At 42.8% G+C, this 17,212-nt stretch overlaps 1 protein-coding gene across 1 annotated transcript in view; it reads left to right on the forward strand.

Annotated features, from left to right (window-relative positions):
- Nucleotides 1-883: 883 nt before the first annotated feature.
- LOC124114073 (ATP-binding cassette sub-family C member 4-like) overlaps nt 884-17,212 on the forward strand; it is a 38,754-nt gene continuing 22,425 nt past the window's right edge. The window contains exons 1-15 of the mRNA XM_048388163.1: nt 884-1,093; nt 1,741-1,830; nt 3,119-3,282; nt 4,265-4,390; nt 6,410-6,662; nt 8,110-8,268; nt 8,696-8,749; nt 9,702-9,743; nt 10,263-10,454; nt 10,566-10,660; nt 11,208-11,294; nt 13,826-13,922; nt 14,701-14,844; nt 15,422-15,562; nt 16,699-16,736. Coding sequence (XP_048244120.1) covers nt 884-1,093; nt 1,741-1,830; nt 3,119-3,282; nt 4,265-4,390; nt 6,410-6,662; nt 8,110-8,268; nt 8,696-8,749; nt 9,702-9,743; nt 10,263-10,454; nt 10,566-10,660; nt 11,208-11,294; nt 13,826-13,922; nt 14,701-14,844; nt 15,422-15,562; nt 16,699-16,736 — 1,892 coding nt within the window. The remainder of the gene's footprint in view (nt 1,094-1,740; nt 1,831-3,118; nt 3,283-4,264; nt 4,391-6,409; nt 6,663-8,109; nt 8,269-8,695; nt 8,750-9,701; nt 9,744-10,262; nt 10,455-10,565; nt 10,661-11,207; nt 11,295-13,825; nt 13,923-14,700; nt 14,845-15,421; nt 15,563-16,698; nt 16,737-17,212) is intronic.

Consider the following 17,212-nt stretch of genomic DNA (forward strand, 5'->3'; position numbering starts at 1 on the left):
AAGGCGGCCCGTGAAGATCCGGGGTAGAATAGGTCTTCAGCAAACCATACTTGCCGTAAAAGGCGACTATGCTTGTCGTAAGAGGCGACTAACGGGATCGGGTGGTCAGGCTCGCTAACTTGGTTGATACATGTCATCGATCCCACTTGCGTGGATCGATGCTCATGATGTCAATCACTGGATTGTCTGGTCCAGACTCGATTATTTTACAGACCGCCGTCATATAGCTGGAATATTGCTGAGTGCGGCGTAAAACAACAAACCAACAACCAACAACATCCGTTGTGCCACATTCGACATTTCCAAGTTTTTCAGGAAAAGGCTATCTTCGATAAAAAATGGATTGTTTACTTTATCTTTGTACTAATCTTTCTGTGGATAATCGAGACTGGTTATTCTCTGGCGTTGACGTTTCATATAATATTTACCGTTATATATTTTTGAGCCATAATTGCCAATTCTGTAAAATATATTGAAGGTCAGTGAACATTTTGACAGTGAAATTTTATTTGACTCCAGGTACTGGAAAAATGAAGTCGCTGACAAAGGTTTGACCAACGCACGGCTGTTCCGTGTGTCTTTTCTTGCCTTCCGAAGGGACTGGCTTTTGCCTGGTTGTCTTATATTTTTGTCGGTAAGAAATCCTTCCTCCTTTCTCCGTGATCAAAAGCTCTGCTCGGTAAATGTTCCATTTGAATATATTGTTTGCCAAAGTGAATTCCTTTACAATCCTGTAAGGACATTTAATCAGGGCGAACATGATCATAAACATACCTTAGAAGTACGATACAAATCACCAAGTGGGCGCAGATATCAGACATGTATTACATTTAGAAGACAAGGACCACTGTCTAGTTATACAAGATTATTTTTCCAGGAATGTATGAAGATGCTCCAGCCATTCTTAATTGGGCAGCTGATCGCCTACTTTTCTCCATCGTCTGTAATGTCTGATACCGAGGCCTACCTGTACGGTGTCTGTCTGAGCGTCACCGCCATGCTGCAGGTGTTTTGTAACCCATTCTACTTCTACATTATGGCTCGGGTAGCCATGAGAATGAGGGCGGCCATGTCTGGTCTCATATACAGAAAGGTAGGGTATCTGTTTTTGTTTTAAATAAATGGTACTACTCCGGCTATATCACGAGCACGTGTTTATGAAATAGTGATGATACCAGGTGTTCTAGAAAGGTTGGACGTATCGTGCTTCATCGGTGACACCCGTCAATTTTTCACAAAAACAAACACGGCAACGTTTTGTGCCAGCCTTTAGGAATTGCATCGGGCATAATCTTTGTCACCGCTGCGTCAAATTTGGGATTTTTTTACCTCCGTATGTCTATAATAAACGTTTTGAAAACTTTACTGAGGCCTTGAATGTTGTAACCTTGATCAAACACCTTTTGTCGAAGAGTCGTATTCATGACGCTTTTTGAAATCTTCGTAGGAAGAGGATGCTCGTTTGGACCTAAAGGTTGTGTTTCCATTTTGTATACATGACAGGTCCCTTGTCTCACTTGCTGATCGTGAGAGCCTACTAATGAGGATCGATGCTCCTGCTATCAGTCACTGGTTTGTCTGGCCTAGTTTCGAATGATTACAGGCAATCCTGATCCAGCTGGAACATTGCTGGCTGTGGCATAACAAATCACTTACTTGAAGCCATGTTGATATATTGTGCTGCTGACAACGAATCATCACCACTCGTAGCTATTTGTCACCGTTTCTTTCATCTTGCAGATCTTGGACATGAATAGTAAAAGTTTTTCACAAACAACATCAGGGAAGATAGTAAACCTCCTCTCAACAGATGTTGAAAAGTTCACTCTTGTGAGTATCCGGTGTCCTGATTGTATGGGGGTTCTAGGTTAGAAGGGGCGGTCGGGTAGCCTAGTGGTTAAAAATGGAAATTGCTGGAAAATTGCTAAAAGCGGCGTAAAACCATACTCACTCACTCACTCAGTTGTATATATACGTTCTTCCCGTCCTCCTTCAGTTGTGTATATACGTTCTTCCCGTCCTCCTTCAGTTGTATATGTACGTTCTTCCCGTCCTCCTTCAGTTGTATAATTATATACGTTCTTCCCGTCCTCCTTCAGTTGTATATGTACGTTCTTCCCGTCCTCCTTCAGGTGTATATATACGTTCTTCCCGTCCTCCTTCAGTTATATATATACGTTCTTCCCGTCCTCCTTCAGGTGTATATATACGTTCTTCCCGTCCTCCTTCAGGTGTATATATACGTTCTCCCCGTCCTCCTTCAGGTGTATATATACGTTCTTCCCGTCCTCCTTCAGTTGTATATACACGTTCTTCCCGTCCTCCTTCAGTTGTGTATATACGTTCTTCCCGTCCTCCTTCAGGTGTATATATACGTTCTTCCCGTCCTCCTTCAGTTGTGTATATACGTTCTTCCCGTCCTCCTTCAGTTGTATATATACATTCTTCCCGTCCTCCTTCAGGTGTATATATACGTTCTTCCCGTCCTCCTTCAGGTGTATATATACGTTCTTCCCGTCCTCCTTCAGTTGTATATATACGTTCTTCCCGTCCTCCTTCAGTTGTGTATATACGTTCTTCCCGTCCTCCTTCAGTTGTGTATATACGTTCTTTCCGTCCTTCAGTTGTGTATATACATTCTTCCCGTCCTCCTTCAGTTGTGTATATACGTTCTTCCCGTCCTCCTTCGGTAAAGACCGGGGATAGAATGCTTGCCGAAGAAGGCGACCATGCTTGTCGTATGAGGCGACTAACGGGATCGGATGGTCAGGCTCGCTGACTTGGTTGACGCATGCCATCGTATCCCCATTGCGTGGATCGATGCTCATGATGTCACTCACCTATTATGATATTGAAAATTTGCTATGCTGCTACCACCAAGTTCTGCGCCCGAGGCGGCTCCACTCAGGCTCGCGCACCAAGTTTCTTATCCCAATTGCGTAAATCGATGGTCATGATGTCAATCACTGGATTGTCTGGTCCAGACTCGATTATTTACAAACCGCCGTCATTTGCAATGCAATACCCGCACATGTATGTCAGTTATTCAAAACACGAAGGCAGATAATTACCAAGAAAACATATTCCCTGCTCGACAGTTCGATGCTATCTTCAACAGAGCGTGCCCCATGTACACTATTTGTGGATCTGCCCAGTGAACATAACCGTGTCGGCCTACTGCATGTACCGCCTGGTGGGGGTATCCTGTATGTTCGGCTTCGCACTGGCGGCTGTCCTGCTCCTAGCACAGACTATAGCGGGACATGCGTACGGTAAGCTGAGGTACGTATGTGTGAGAAGCAATCTACGTGAATGTTTTTCTTGTTTGTTTGATTGTTGTTTAACGCCGCACGCAGCAATATGACGGTGGTCTGTAAATAATTGAGTCTGGACAAGACAATCCAGTGATTGATATCATGAGCATCGATCCACAAAATTTTGATACGATGACACGCATCAACCAAGACCGCGAGCCTGACCATCCGATCCCGTTAGTCGCCTCTTAGGACACGCATAGTCTCTCACGGCAAGCAGGGGTTGCTGAAGACCTATTCTACCCCGGATCTTAACGGGTCCTGAGTGAGTGAGTTTGGTTTCACGCCGCTTTGATCAGTACATCAATCAAACAGTACCTTATCAGTTTAAAGCTGAAAGAGTGAGTGAGTGAGTATGGTTTTACGCCGCTTTTAGCAATATTCCAGCAACATCACGGCGGGGGACACCAGATATGGGCTTCACACATTGTACCCATGTTGGGAATCGAACCCGGGTCTTCGGCGTGACGAGCGAACGCTTTAACCACCAGGCTACCCGACCGCCCCTAAAGCTGAAAGAAAGTACAACGTTTGTCTGTTTGTTATTTAACGCTATGGTCAACAATACTAAAGCCATATGACAGCGGTTTGTAAGTAATCGATTCTGGACAAGACAAACCAGTGATTGATATGATGACCAACGGTCAACATGGTCGGGGCACGATGACACGCAATCAACAAAGTAACCGAGCTTGAACACCCGTTCCAGTTGTCTCATATGACCAACGCTGGATACCGGGGACCAATACTGACCCGGAATCTCCAAAGGTTAAAGGTGAAAAGGTACAACGTAACGCAGGATCTGCATGCACGTACTCATGTGTTGCAGACAGTTGATGATAATATCAAGTTAGACATATTTAGGAACTGTTCTAGTCTTTCGCACCATATCTCATGATTCAGGTTCATAAACAGTCCAATGCATGATGCTTTGGTTGTCATGTTTCAAGGATCCAGGTCGGCAAGTGGTCAGACAAGCGAGTGCACGTGATGACCGAGCTGCTGGCGGGCATCAGGGTCGTGAAGATGTACTGCTGGGAGGCGCCATTCAGCTGGCTCATCAACGCCCTCAGAGAGTGAGTCACAACTCTGTCCACACTGCAGACCAGCACTGTGACCATCACGGTCCCCCAGACCTTGTTCATACTGTAGAGATCAGTGTCCCCCTCCATTCACAGCACAGTGACCATCACGATGTTCATACTGTAGAGATCAGTGTTCCCCTCCATTCACAGCACAGTGACGATCACGATCCCCCAGACCTTGTTCATACTGGTGAGATCAGTGTTCCCCTCCATCCCGTCAGTCATACCTACAGCACAGTGACCATCACGATCCCCCAGACCTTGTTCATACTGTAGAGATCAGTGTCCCCCTCCATTCACAGCACAGTGACCATCACGATGTTCATACTGTAGAGATCAGTGTTCCCCTCCATTCACAGCACAGTGACGATCACGATCCCCCAGACCTTGTTCATACTGGTGAGATCAGTGTTCCCCTCCATCCCGTCAGTCATACCTACAGCACAGTGACCATCACGATCCCCCAGACCTTGTTCATACTGTAGAGATCAGTGTTCCCCTCCATTCACAGCACAGTGACCATCACGATCCCCCAGACCTTGTTCATACTGTAGAGATCAGTGTCCCCCTCCATTCACAGCACAGTGACCATCACGATGTTCATACTGTAGAGATCAGTGTTCCCCTCCATTCACAGCACAGTGACGATCACGATCCCCCATACCTTGTTCATACTGGTGAGATCAGTGTTCCCCTCCATCCCGTCAGTCATACCTACAGCACAGTGACGATCACGATCCCCCAGACCTTGTTCATACTGTAGAGATCAGTGTTCCCCTCCATTCACAGCACAGTGACGATCACGATCCCCCAGACCTTGTTCATACTGTAGAGATCAGTGTTCCCCTCCATTCACAGCACAGTGACCATCACGATGTTCATACTGTAGAGATCAGTGTTCCCCTCCATTCACAGCACAGTGACGATCACGATCCCCCATACCTTGTTCATACTGGTGAGATCAGTGTTCCCCTCCATCCCGTCAGTCATACCTACAGCACAGTGACGATCACGATCCCCCAGACCTTGTTCATACTGTAGAGATCAGTGTTCCCCTCCATTCACAGCACAGTGACGATCACGATCCCCCAGACCTTGTTCATACTGTAGAGATCAGTGTTCACCTCCATCCCGTCAGTCATACCTACAGCACAGTGACCATCACGATCCCCCAGACCTTGTTCATACTGGTGAGATCAGTGTCCCCCTCCATTCACAGCACAGTGACCATCACGATGTTCATACTGTAGAGATCAGTGTTCCCCTCCATTCACAGCACAGTGACGATCACGATCCCCCAGACCTTGTTCATACTGTAGAGATCAGTGTCCCCCTCCATTCACAGCACAGTGACCATCACGATGTTCATACTGTAGAGATCAGTGTTCCCCTCCATTCACAGCACAGTGACCATCACGATCCCCCAGACCTTGTTCATACTGGTGAGATCAGTGTTCCCCTCCATTCACAGCACAGTGACCATCACGATCCCCCAGACCTTGTTCATACTGTAGAGATCAGTGTCCCCCTCCATTCACAGCACAGTGACCATCACGATGTTCATACTGTAGAGATCAGTGTCCCCCTCCATCCCGTCAGTCATCTCTACCGTACTCGTGACGATCCGGGGTAGAATAGGTCTTCAGAAACCCATGCTTGCCGTAAAAGGCGACAATGCATGTCGTAAGAGGCGGTGAACGGGATCGGGTGGTCAGGCTCGCTGACTTGGTTTGATGCGTGTCATCGTATCCCAATTGCGTGGTTGAATGTGTCTGGTCCAGACTCGATTATTTACAGACCGCCGTCATATAGCTGGAATATGGCTGAGTGAGGCGTTAAACAACAAACAAACAAACAAACAAACAAACTTAGCCGTCTAGGTCATGTTTATTTAAATTTTCATTTCTGTTAATTTTTGTCCTTAAAAAAATCATTTCATGTTATTGAGGAACCACGTTATATTTCTTCATACTGTCTAATTCCAATTAAACATGACTGGTCTTATTTCAGCAAAGAAGTTCGAGTCTTAAAGTGGTCCTTCGTTCTCCGCTCTCTCAGCATCTACTCGGCCGAGGCAGCCTCTCGTATGATGGCTCTCGCCATATTCGTTGGTCACTGGCTGTGTGGGTATCCCCCGATATCTCTACGCAACGTATTCATTGTAAATGGCTTGCTGCAAGTCATGAACTTCTCCGTGTTCTATTTCTTCTACGCTGCTGTGGAATCACTCACAGAACTTCTATCTTCGCTCAAACGAATCAAGGTGCAGTAAACTACGGTTATAACGAACTCAAAGGGGCCACTAATTTGAGTTCGTTATAACCGTCGTTCGTTATAAGCATATGTACAGCATAGATACAGCAGTTGCCGGGACAAAAAAATAAGTTCGTCATATCCGTTTGTTCGTTATTCACGTAGTTCACTGTAATTCTTTATTTAGGCCTTATTGTTACTTGTCTCTCGATTACTTTCCAAAACCAGATGGTCGGTGGCCGAAATGAAAATTTAGGTAAAAAAATCTTTTCGCGACCTCTTTATAATTCTCGGTTTTTTTAAAAAGAAATACTATTATTTGATAAATTTTGAATTGTTTTAGAATAGTTGGATATTATTGTCAACTGAGATGTATGAAGGCGGTGCCAATCAGGGGGTTAAAGTAGTGTAAAATTACTGTCCCCCTGACAGTGGCACATGAATCCATCTATATTGAAGTAATTAATATCAACTAGTGTTTTAATTCCTTGATTGTGTTTTGATTTTTAATATTGATTAAAATTTCGTACAACCCCTCGTGACCAAAGTGATGGCATAAATCCTGCTGCGAATCATGCAGGAAGCAAAAGCACAGTAAGTCCCCATGATCCCCAGTTAGGTGGTCTAGCTTTGGTTATTAGTGGTCTATAGACATTTTTTAATTGACAAGACTTGTCTATGTATAGCAATATGGTTTTTAAAAATTATGATCTGGTTTGTTTTATCAAAAACTGTGATATACCTTTATTATTTTACTGTCCTTTGTCGACAGATATTTTAAATCTAAGACCTTGTTCCCATCGCTATATGGCTGAAATATTGCCGATGCGATGTAAACTCACTCACTCACACTTACTATTATTCCCTTCTGCTCTTAAACTATGTTACCAAAAAAATTAAAGACCACTCGATTCCTTCATGACTATTGTTAATCTGCCATGACTCCTATTTGAGGATTTTTATTTTGTTTGTTGTTTAACGCCGCACTCAGCAATATTCCAGCTAAATGACGGCGGTCTGTAAATAATCAAGCCTGGACCAGACAATCCTATAATTCATATTATGTACATCGATCCACGCAATTGGGATACGATGACATGCATCAAGCGAGTCAGCGAGCCTGACCATCCGATCCCGTTAGTCGCCTCTTGCGACAAGGATGGGTTGCCGAAGAGCAAATTTTAACCCGGATCTTCAGGGTCCTGTTTGAGGAGTACCACGCGCAGATCATACATACATCACGTGCTTTATTGTTACAGTACCTCAGTTCACTGTAACAGACATCGGTGTCTTCACGCACCTAACTTTCATGCCAGGTCGACATTCGGTATTACTTCCCTACCGTTCACCGAATGTCGGCCTTGCGTGAATGAACCCAATCATTATATTTCGATATGAATAATCATACACTACAAACTGCCTGGCGTATATGTTATGTTACGTTGTTCTTCCCTCAGAACTTCCTTTCAATCGAGATAGAACCACCATCGCCGAACCACATGACACCAGAATCAGACGGTGATGGCGGCTGGTCAATCCAGACAACCAACATGTCAGCATGTTGGGATTATACAAATGAAGCGCCCGAAGAAGGGAAGTTACTGCTGGACACTGAGGTAAGACAGCGACTTGTGTACGTTGAACATTTACATACCTGCTTACTTTCATCATTCGTCTCGGTCAATCATTTCAAAATAACAGCTGGGCATTTATTGTACAGTTGCGTCCCCTGGACATGCAAGGATCCGCTGATCACGGGTTCAAATCCCAGTTTGTCTCATAACGGTGGGGTAGCCTGGTATATAACCAATTCCATAGATATACTTTTTATGGGGATTTCTAATATTAATGCTTTCTAAAGTGCAAAAAAAATGATAGCATTATCCCTTTAAATGTTGAGTGAATTCAACCTGACATGATAATTATACTCTCATTACGTTTATCGTCATCATCATTGTTAATATTATCACTACATATAATCACCATACCGTCACAAACATCTGCCTACTAATATGGCTAACGGCAATAACATTGTTCTCCAAGATAGACGCAGGTGCCTCTTTCTCCCTGAAGGATTTAACTCTGACAATTCAAAAGGTAAGAGCAATAGGAATCTATATGAGTTATTAGGGTATTGGGGACCGCCTCCGTGGTCTAATGGTACAGCGTCCGCCCGGAGAGCGACAATAACATTGTTCTCCAATGCCGCGTCACACCAAAAGACCTTACAGTATAAAAGATGGTTACTTGCTTCTACTCAGCTTGGCGTATGGCAGTAAAGGACTAAAACAAGGACTGGTCGGCTCGGAGTCAGTATACTGTGTCTGAGTGGGGTATTCCTTTTTAAACTGCGGCATGCTATCTCAGTGGGCCTGCACTTAAAAATTAGTCCGGACTAGTACAAGCAGCCACACACACACACAGCTACATGCACATCGCTATGTCAGTGCAATAATCTTGGACGCAACGTTAAACCCCATTTCACCTCACCTATAAGATATTGAAAATTTACTGCTACCACCAAGTTCTGCGCCCGAGGCGGCTCCACCCAGGGTCGCGTACCGAGCTTCTGTTGTTGTTTGTTGTTTAACGACGTGCTCATGATCAATTGAGTCTGGACCAGACAATCCAGCGATTGGCATCATGAGTATCGATCCACGCAAATAGGATACGATGACATACATCAACCAAGTCAGCGAGCCTGATCACCCGATCCTGTTAGTCGCCTTTTACGACAAGCATTGTCGCCTTTTACGGTAAGCATGAGTTGCTGAAGACCTCTATTATCGACAGACCGTCGTCATATAGCTGGAATGTTGCTGAGTGTGGCGTTAAAAACAACAACAAACAAACAAAACTATTTCAAACTAGAAGCGCTTAGATGGTTCAGCTCAACATCAAATATAATCAGAAATGGAAATACATGTAAGTACTGTATACAGCATGCATAAGCGATTTTGTAATATTGATAGAAATCGTTCACATTAATATACTAGTATTTTAATTAATCTCAGTATCATTAGTATGGCAAATGTATTTCTCTCACCAGGGAGAGTTAGTTGCAGTCGTGGGAACGGTAGGCGCGGGGAAGGTAGGTGGCTGATCCATTTCATTGTATTTCCAATATTCTGTCATAATTGGAAATCATTCCGAAAATCTACCCAGTTCATTCTTCGCACGTACTTTACTGTTTGGTGACTAACATGTACAACGGCTAAATTTTCGCCAACAAAAGACGGACCATTTTACAAATATATTATTTATTTTGTACTTATATTTGAATCTTATAACTTATACAGGTAACAGCGATCGGCCCTCGACCTCTTGTTAGTTCTAAGGTCGTCTTCAGATGTGATAATACATAAAATAACGACTAATGTTTTAGCAATCTTAAATCACCATTCACTGATAGAAGTCAATTTTTCAACAGAATCCTGCTTCGTAGTGACTTTAATGGACCTGTATGTTTCAAAATATCAATAAATGGTTTATGGAGGAGTTGGCGAACGGCATGTATGTTTTCAGAAGAAGCTCGACATGATTCGATTTAGGTGATTGTGTTATTGAATATTCTAATTCTCACACATTCTACTCACCTCACTGTGTCTAGACATCCTTGCTGGCAGCGCTGATGGGGGATCTGCCCTCCTCGCACGGGCACATCAGCATCCGTGGTTCTGTCGGCTACTTCTCGCAACAACCCTGGGTGTTTTCCGGAACAGTCCGGGATAACATTGTGTTTGGTGACGAGTTCGACTCCAAGCGGTATGAGAATGTGATCCAGGCATGCGCTCTCACTAGGGTAAGTGTGTTTCATTGAATAAAGAATTCACTGGCCATTCTGAACTGAATGTTAAACAAGTAAAACTATAGGCCATTATGAACACAAATAGAGAAAATATATCATTGGCAGGATCTGTCGATGATGTCGCATGGAGACCAGACCCTTGTGGGGGAGAGGGGGCTGTTGCTGAGCGGGGGACAGAAGGCCAGGATAACGCTAGCAAGGTTGTTGCCTCATGACGTCACAACGTAAAGCCCAATTATTGTTTCCCCGCCTTATTAATATTTTATTGTTGGAATATAAGTGTCATAAAGCCAAACTCAAAGCTAAAGCGGCAATTGAATTTATATTTATATATTTACACGATACAGGTAGACATTGCCTAATGAGCAAATTACCTGGAGGGAGACAATGGGAGGTTCGATACTAAGACAAATGCGAGGTCAATTTTTCGCATTAATTTCCCTTTTGCTTTTATTTCAAGAGTTACAGTAGTATCTCAGAAGTTTTATGTGTTTTTTTTGTTTGTTTGTTGTTTAACGTCGCACTCAGCAGTATTCCAGCTCTTTGACGGCGGTCTGTAAATAATCGAGTCTGGACCAGACAATCCAGTAACTGACATCATTAGCATCGATCACTGTAGACCATACATAATGCAATGAATTCAAGTGGAACGTTGATCAATTAATCGTTTTGCTTCAGCTGAGCTGCAAACGTTTTGGGTGTTATTTAATATATAATAGAACAATAATGGACCTGTTGTATGTTTAGATCTGTGTATAGAGACGATGATGTCTACCTACTCGACGACCCGCTCAGTGCTGTTGACCCCAAAGTGGGTAAACATATATTTCACAGGTATAGTAGATATATGTTTACGATTAATAATGTCATGCTGCTGTGATAACGTGCCTTGTTCTTGTCTGTGCGGAAACTAGAATGCGGATCGTACGGCCACAATGTGAAACCCAGTCCACACTGCAGTTCGCAGCGTTACGGTCTATGTTATATGTCTATGAACTATGCCTCCTTGATTACCTTTCTTGTCTTCAAGCCATTAAGAATATTTCATATGAACATCCACTTTTACACGAAATTATAGAATTATTTAATGATCTTGCTACTGGCCAATATGACATCATCTTTTGTTGCTTACCAAGCCATGTTGGTATCATTGGTAACACAATGGCCGATGCTGCTGCAAAAGCAGCACTCAACAAATCTGTGACACCACTTCTAATCCCATACACTGATTATAAACCTGTAATCAGATCTTACATCCGAGATCTAATGCAAAATAAGTGGGACACCCAGGTAGGTACTAATAAATTACATGAAATTAAACCACATATTTGTTACACCTACTTGGGCTGTCAGTCCAGATTTGAAGAGGTCATTATGCGACGATGTCGTATTGGCCATTCCACATATACGCATGAGTATTTATTGAAAGGTGAGGATCCTCCGTTTTGTATCACTTGTGATGAAAGAATTACGGTCAGGCATGTCCTGCTTGGCTGTATTGATTTTTCCATCACAAGGGATAAAATTTTCAGTGTTAAAACGGTCAAGGACCTTTTTAATGACGTTAATTATCATTTAATATTATGCTTTTTAAAAGAAATAGAACTTTTTCATAAATTTTGATGTATTTAGGGTATTATTTTATAAATTGGTAGTGCTTATTTATATCTGAGATTGTTAGTGGCTGTACCCTCGAGGGGGGTTGAAGTAGCGTACAATTATTGTCCCCCTAAGAGGGTACATCATTCGAAGTATTTTTATGCATGCCAGAATTTTAAAAAGTTACTGTAGTATTTTCGTCATTTTAACATAAGGCTTAACTGGTATACTATCGCCAGTGACTGAAGGGATGGTGTAAATCCTGCCAGGGTCCATGCAGGAAGCAAAGGCACTGTAAGTCCCCATGGTCCCTGGTATGGTGATCTCCCTTTAGTTACTGATGATCTCAAGCCCATTTTTATATTTTGATGTCAACTCATTCTTTCTCCTTTTAAATGTGCCTCAACTAGTTTTAAATCTAATCTGTGATATGCTAGTTATCGTACTGTCCTTCGATGACAGGTTTTTATAAAGTTTAAATATATGCCTTATAAATGTCTAAGTTCTCGTCACGATATGGCTAACATATTGCCGATGTGACGTTAAATATTAACTCACTCACTCACTCCCTTGTCCAGTTGTAGTGCGTCCGCCCGGAGAGCGGAAGGTCCGGGGTTCGATCCTCGGATAACTGTAAAGCATAATATGCAAGATGTGGCCTTACTGCGTACTAGACCGCCACCGTAGTCTCGTGGTAGAGCGTCTGCCCGGTGAGCGGAAGGTCCGGGGTTCGATCCTCGGATAACTGTAAAGCATAATATGCAAGATGTGGCCTAACTACGTACTAGACCGCCACCGTAGTCTCGTGGTAGAGCGTCTGCCCGGAGAGCGGAAGGTCCGGGGTTCGATCCCTGGCGCCCGGCATTAAGGGGCTGAAGCGAGGACTGGTCAGCTTGGAGTCAGTACACTGTATCTGAGTGGGGTATTCGTGTTAAACTGCGGAATGGCAACCAAGTGGGCTAGCACTATAAAATCGGTATTAGTCCGAGGTAATACAAGCAGCCACACACACACGTGCATGCACGACGCTATATAAGTGCAATAATCTTGGATGCGACGTTGAACCCGATTTCACCTCACCTCTATGAACGCTAGGACGTCACAGTATACCTGTGGCGTGGACCATTGCTCATACTATCAACCATTAGTTGAAGTATTTACAGGATATGGTGATATGTTGCAGACTATGGCGTGAAACGGTCACTGTCATAGTAGTCAAAGGAAATGAATATAAATTAATCTCTAATGTTCACATGTCAGCCCCCGGGGTTTCCAAAACCTCTTCGTATCGTCGTAGCCCTACGGAGTAGGACGTTGGTCACAATGTCAGTCACAGGTTTGTCTGGTCCAGACTTGAAAACCGTGATATGCTGACATAGCCCTTGGTGCGGCGTTAGACAAACATGACAGGATTATATATACTCACCGTCAAAAGAAACGCGAACCATAGAAACATATAGAGAAGTATGTCCATTAAGAAGAGATGTTTCCAATGTGCACCACTTAATGACAAAACTAACAGTCAGTCATGTGTTACCACAGAGTGTCTTTATTCTTATCATTATATGCTGCACGTGATGTCCAAACTTACCGGCTGATCCCGCACGAGACAAATAGTGCATCTCGAGTCATGGATCTGTGACGTCACATGTGATGCGTTCATGAGCGTCGGTTCACACAACATACAAGTATGTCCATTTGTACATCGAACCATTATCTATTATCTCTTTAATACGCTTATGTGTTTCCTGTGTTGTATTTTCCAGTTGTATATGTGATGTTCTGCAGAGTAAAACACGCGTACTCGTAACTCATCAGCTTCAGTACCTCAAATTCGTTGACCGGATCGTTGTGATGAGTGAGGTGAGAAAACCTATATCACAATAAAGTTGTTTTTTTTCATGACGCCAACATCAGCTGTGTCACGTCTTAATGTGTGTGGAAAGCGCAAAGTGGCGCAGGTCATTTACGTTAACCCCTATTAAAAGCACGAACAAGGGTTTAGTAGTCAGAGATCAAGGATAACAATCTTGGATTCGAACCGCGTACCCGGGCAGCCAAGGTACGCAACTCTGCAGAACAGGTAGCAGCGGCTTAGACCAATGAACCGCAATGCCTTACTTACTTACTTACTTATATTGGAGATTTAACGTGCGCTTCCGACTGCAACGTATGTCGCACACGGTGCAATGCCATCAATCATATCCTAATATAAATTTTTATATAGAGCAAGTGATTCCGTGGTATGTGATTGGCTAACAAAACACTTACGTATTCGTTTGTGTCTCAATAAACCGATGAAATAGGCCACGCCCACTAACGGAATACTGTTACCTGATTGGTTGATAACAGAATGGGCAGGGTTTGTGGTGCATTATTGCAATGAACGAAGTCACTAATTATGTATTGTTGTCTGCAGTGTTTGTGAAGTTATATATGTTGACGTATATACTGATAAGCATTAATTTCAATTATGTTTTTGAGTTGAAACGGAAAAAAACCTATTGAAGTCAATTCTTGAACATTTCAATTGGAAACAATACTAAAAATTGTCAATTATGGGAAAATTGTCATTTGAAGGCCAGCTTAGTGTACATTTAGATATTATCTTTTAAAAAAATATTCATTTGACTATTTTCAGGGTCAAATATTGGACATCGGAAACTATGATGAACTCTTATCCCGCGACCTTGACCTCTCAGTCATCATGTCGGTAATGACAGACGAACCAAATGACCCGGATGTCCCTTACAGTAACGACAAGGATGAGAAAATCAAGTTTAAGGTAGGGTTGTCATGAATTGGGAATTGTAATATCAACATAATAAGGCCAGTTAAAATATTAAATGAAAAGTTTTTATTGTTTGTTTTATTGCTGTAGTAGGTTCTCATTCATCACTCTATTGGCCACGCCAGCTGTGGATCAAGTATGAAAGATGAACAGCCCTAAGTTCACCACTGCTAGGTTTACCTCCAAAAGTATAAATGACCTGAACGTCAAAAACCGTTACGGTAGTAAAAATGAATTTAAAAATTTTGGTTAATATCTTTTTTGACAACTTATTTAATTTTGTTAAATACAATTTAAGTTCATAAGAATCAAGCAAAGGTAACCAAATTCCATTTAAAACAAGCATTTTGATTTTGCACATTAATGAAACAAAACAAATTGGTACGGATTTCAATGTTTCAGATGTTTTAGCCCCTTAATGCCGAGCGCCAGAGAGATAACAACAAGTACCATCTTTTAACGTCTTTCGACGCGGCCGGGGATCGAACCCTGGACCTTCCGCTCTCCGAGCGGACGCTCTACCACCTGCCACGGAGGCGGTCCAGTACATATTTCATATTATGCTTTACAGTTATCCGATACAGCGGAAGAACTGGAAGAGGAACAGAGAGGCACAGGGTCTATTGGTCTCCACCTTTACCTTCAATACTTCAAGGCTGGACACGGAGTCATCCTTCTGCCCCTCATTACTCTGCTCTGTGCAACCTACCAGGTAAGTAACATCTTCCCGAGGCAAGGGGGTAAACTCACTGTAAAAGTCCAGTTTCCACCCTTGCCGAACTAGTCTGGGAGGAGTTATATCTTGGCTGGACTAACGAGTCTATGCAAAGTCCAGTCAAATTCGCGTAAGAAAATCGACATCCGGTTCGTCAACTGCCATGCAGATTTCGATCGACCGCATGATTTGCAAAGCATGTGTACCACCCACTCTGCGCTAACATATATTTTCCAAATCTTTTTTGTCCTTTGGATTCGAACTCATATATGTCAAGGTCATGTGTTCGCTGCTCGTTCCCAAGTCGGTCAAAGTTTCTTGTTTGATTGTTGTTTAACGTCGCACTCCGCAATATTCCAGTCGGGTAAAGGAATAGTCTTGGCATACTTTTCAGGCATACTTTTTCAATTGTATTTTTAGCACAGTTGAACTTTTTAAGGGACCGACCATTTGTTATTCTCTGGAGTTGGTTTAATACCGCTTTGAATTGTATTTCAGTTATATCACGGTGTTCCAACTTGATTTGTAAGCCTAAGGTGTTGCAGATCTTAAAGAGTTTGGCACTTTGGTGAAAACAAATAGCACGGTATGGCGCCGACAAACATGAAACATAATCAGGGTGAATCTGGGACTCGAAACCACGATGAAAGGTTTCTGACACGACTTGGGAACGCAACTCTGCGCAGCAAATTGTGTGTGACGCCTGCTCCTCCCGTGACATTCGGATCGCATGTTCCAGCCAGGGGCACGTGTGGCCCAGTCGTCTGAGGCGCCGCGATTCGCCGTGCAGAGTTGCGTCCCTTGGGAACGCAAGAAAGCTATGATTGTTCGCCCCAATTATGTGTTTAGGTTTGTCAGCACCATGCCCCTTCTTCGACTTGCATCATGTCATGCTTTTCTTGAGCATTAAGATGACGCGCCGTGGCATAGTGTTGAACGCATGTTACACCATGTTCGGCGTGAACTGGGTGTATCATTCAACAGGGGGTATTATTGGTTTGTAATCGCTTTTCATCTTCTCTTGAGGTGGAAAAGGATTATTATTGGTTTTGTTTACTCATTTTCATGTTGTAATGCAAATGTGTATGGTACTAGTATTAGAAATATTATGTTTCACTAAAATATGCTTTCAGAGTATGTATGCCTTCAGTGACTGGATGTTAGCACAGTGGTAAGTTCAAATTAATGTCAAAAGGTCTTCTTCAAAAACAACAATTGTTGACATACGTCACATCTGATATATTCAATTGTGTTTCTGCGTGTACTAACAACCTATATGTTTACCTTTAGCTATCAATATGTTTACCTTCAATTACCTATGTTTATCCTCAATATTTGTATGTTTATCCTCAATATTTGTATGTTTACCTTCAACTTTGTATATGTTTACCTTCAACTAGCTATTTGTTTACCTTTAACTATCTAAATGTTTACCTTTAACCATTTGTTGACCTTTAACTATCTGAATGTTTACCTTTAACCATATGTTTACCTTTAACTTTCTAAATGTTTACCTTCAACTATATGTACTATATGTACTGTATATTACCTTCCCGTTGTTTATCTTACTGGCCTCAAGATTTCGGGGTAGAATAGGTCTTCAGCAACCCATGCTTGCCGTAAAAGGCGACTATGCTTATCGTAAAA

The sequence above is a fragment of the Haliotis rufescens genome, unplaced genomic scaffold (genome assembly GCF_023055435.1).
Source record: "Haliotis rufescens isolate VD_foot unplaced genomic scaffold, xgHalRufe1.0.p SCAF_7, whole genome shotgun sequence".
Lineage (NCBI taxonomy): Eukaryota > Metazoa > Mollusca > Gastropoda > Lepetellida > Haliotidae > Haliotis > Haliotis rufescens.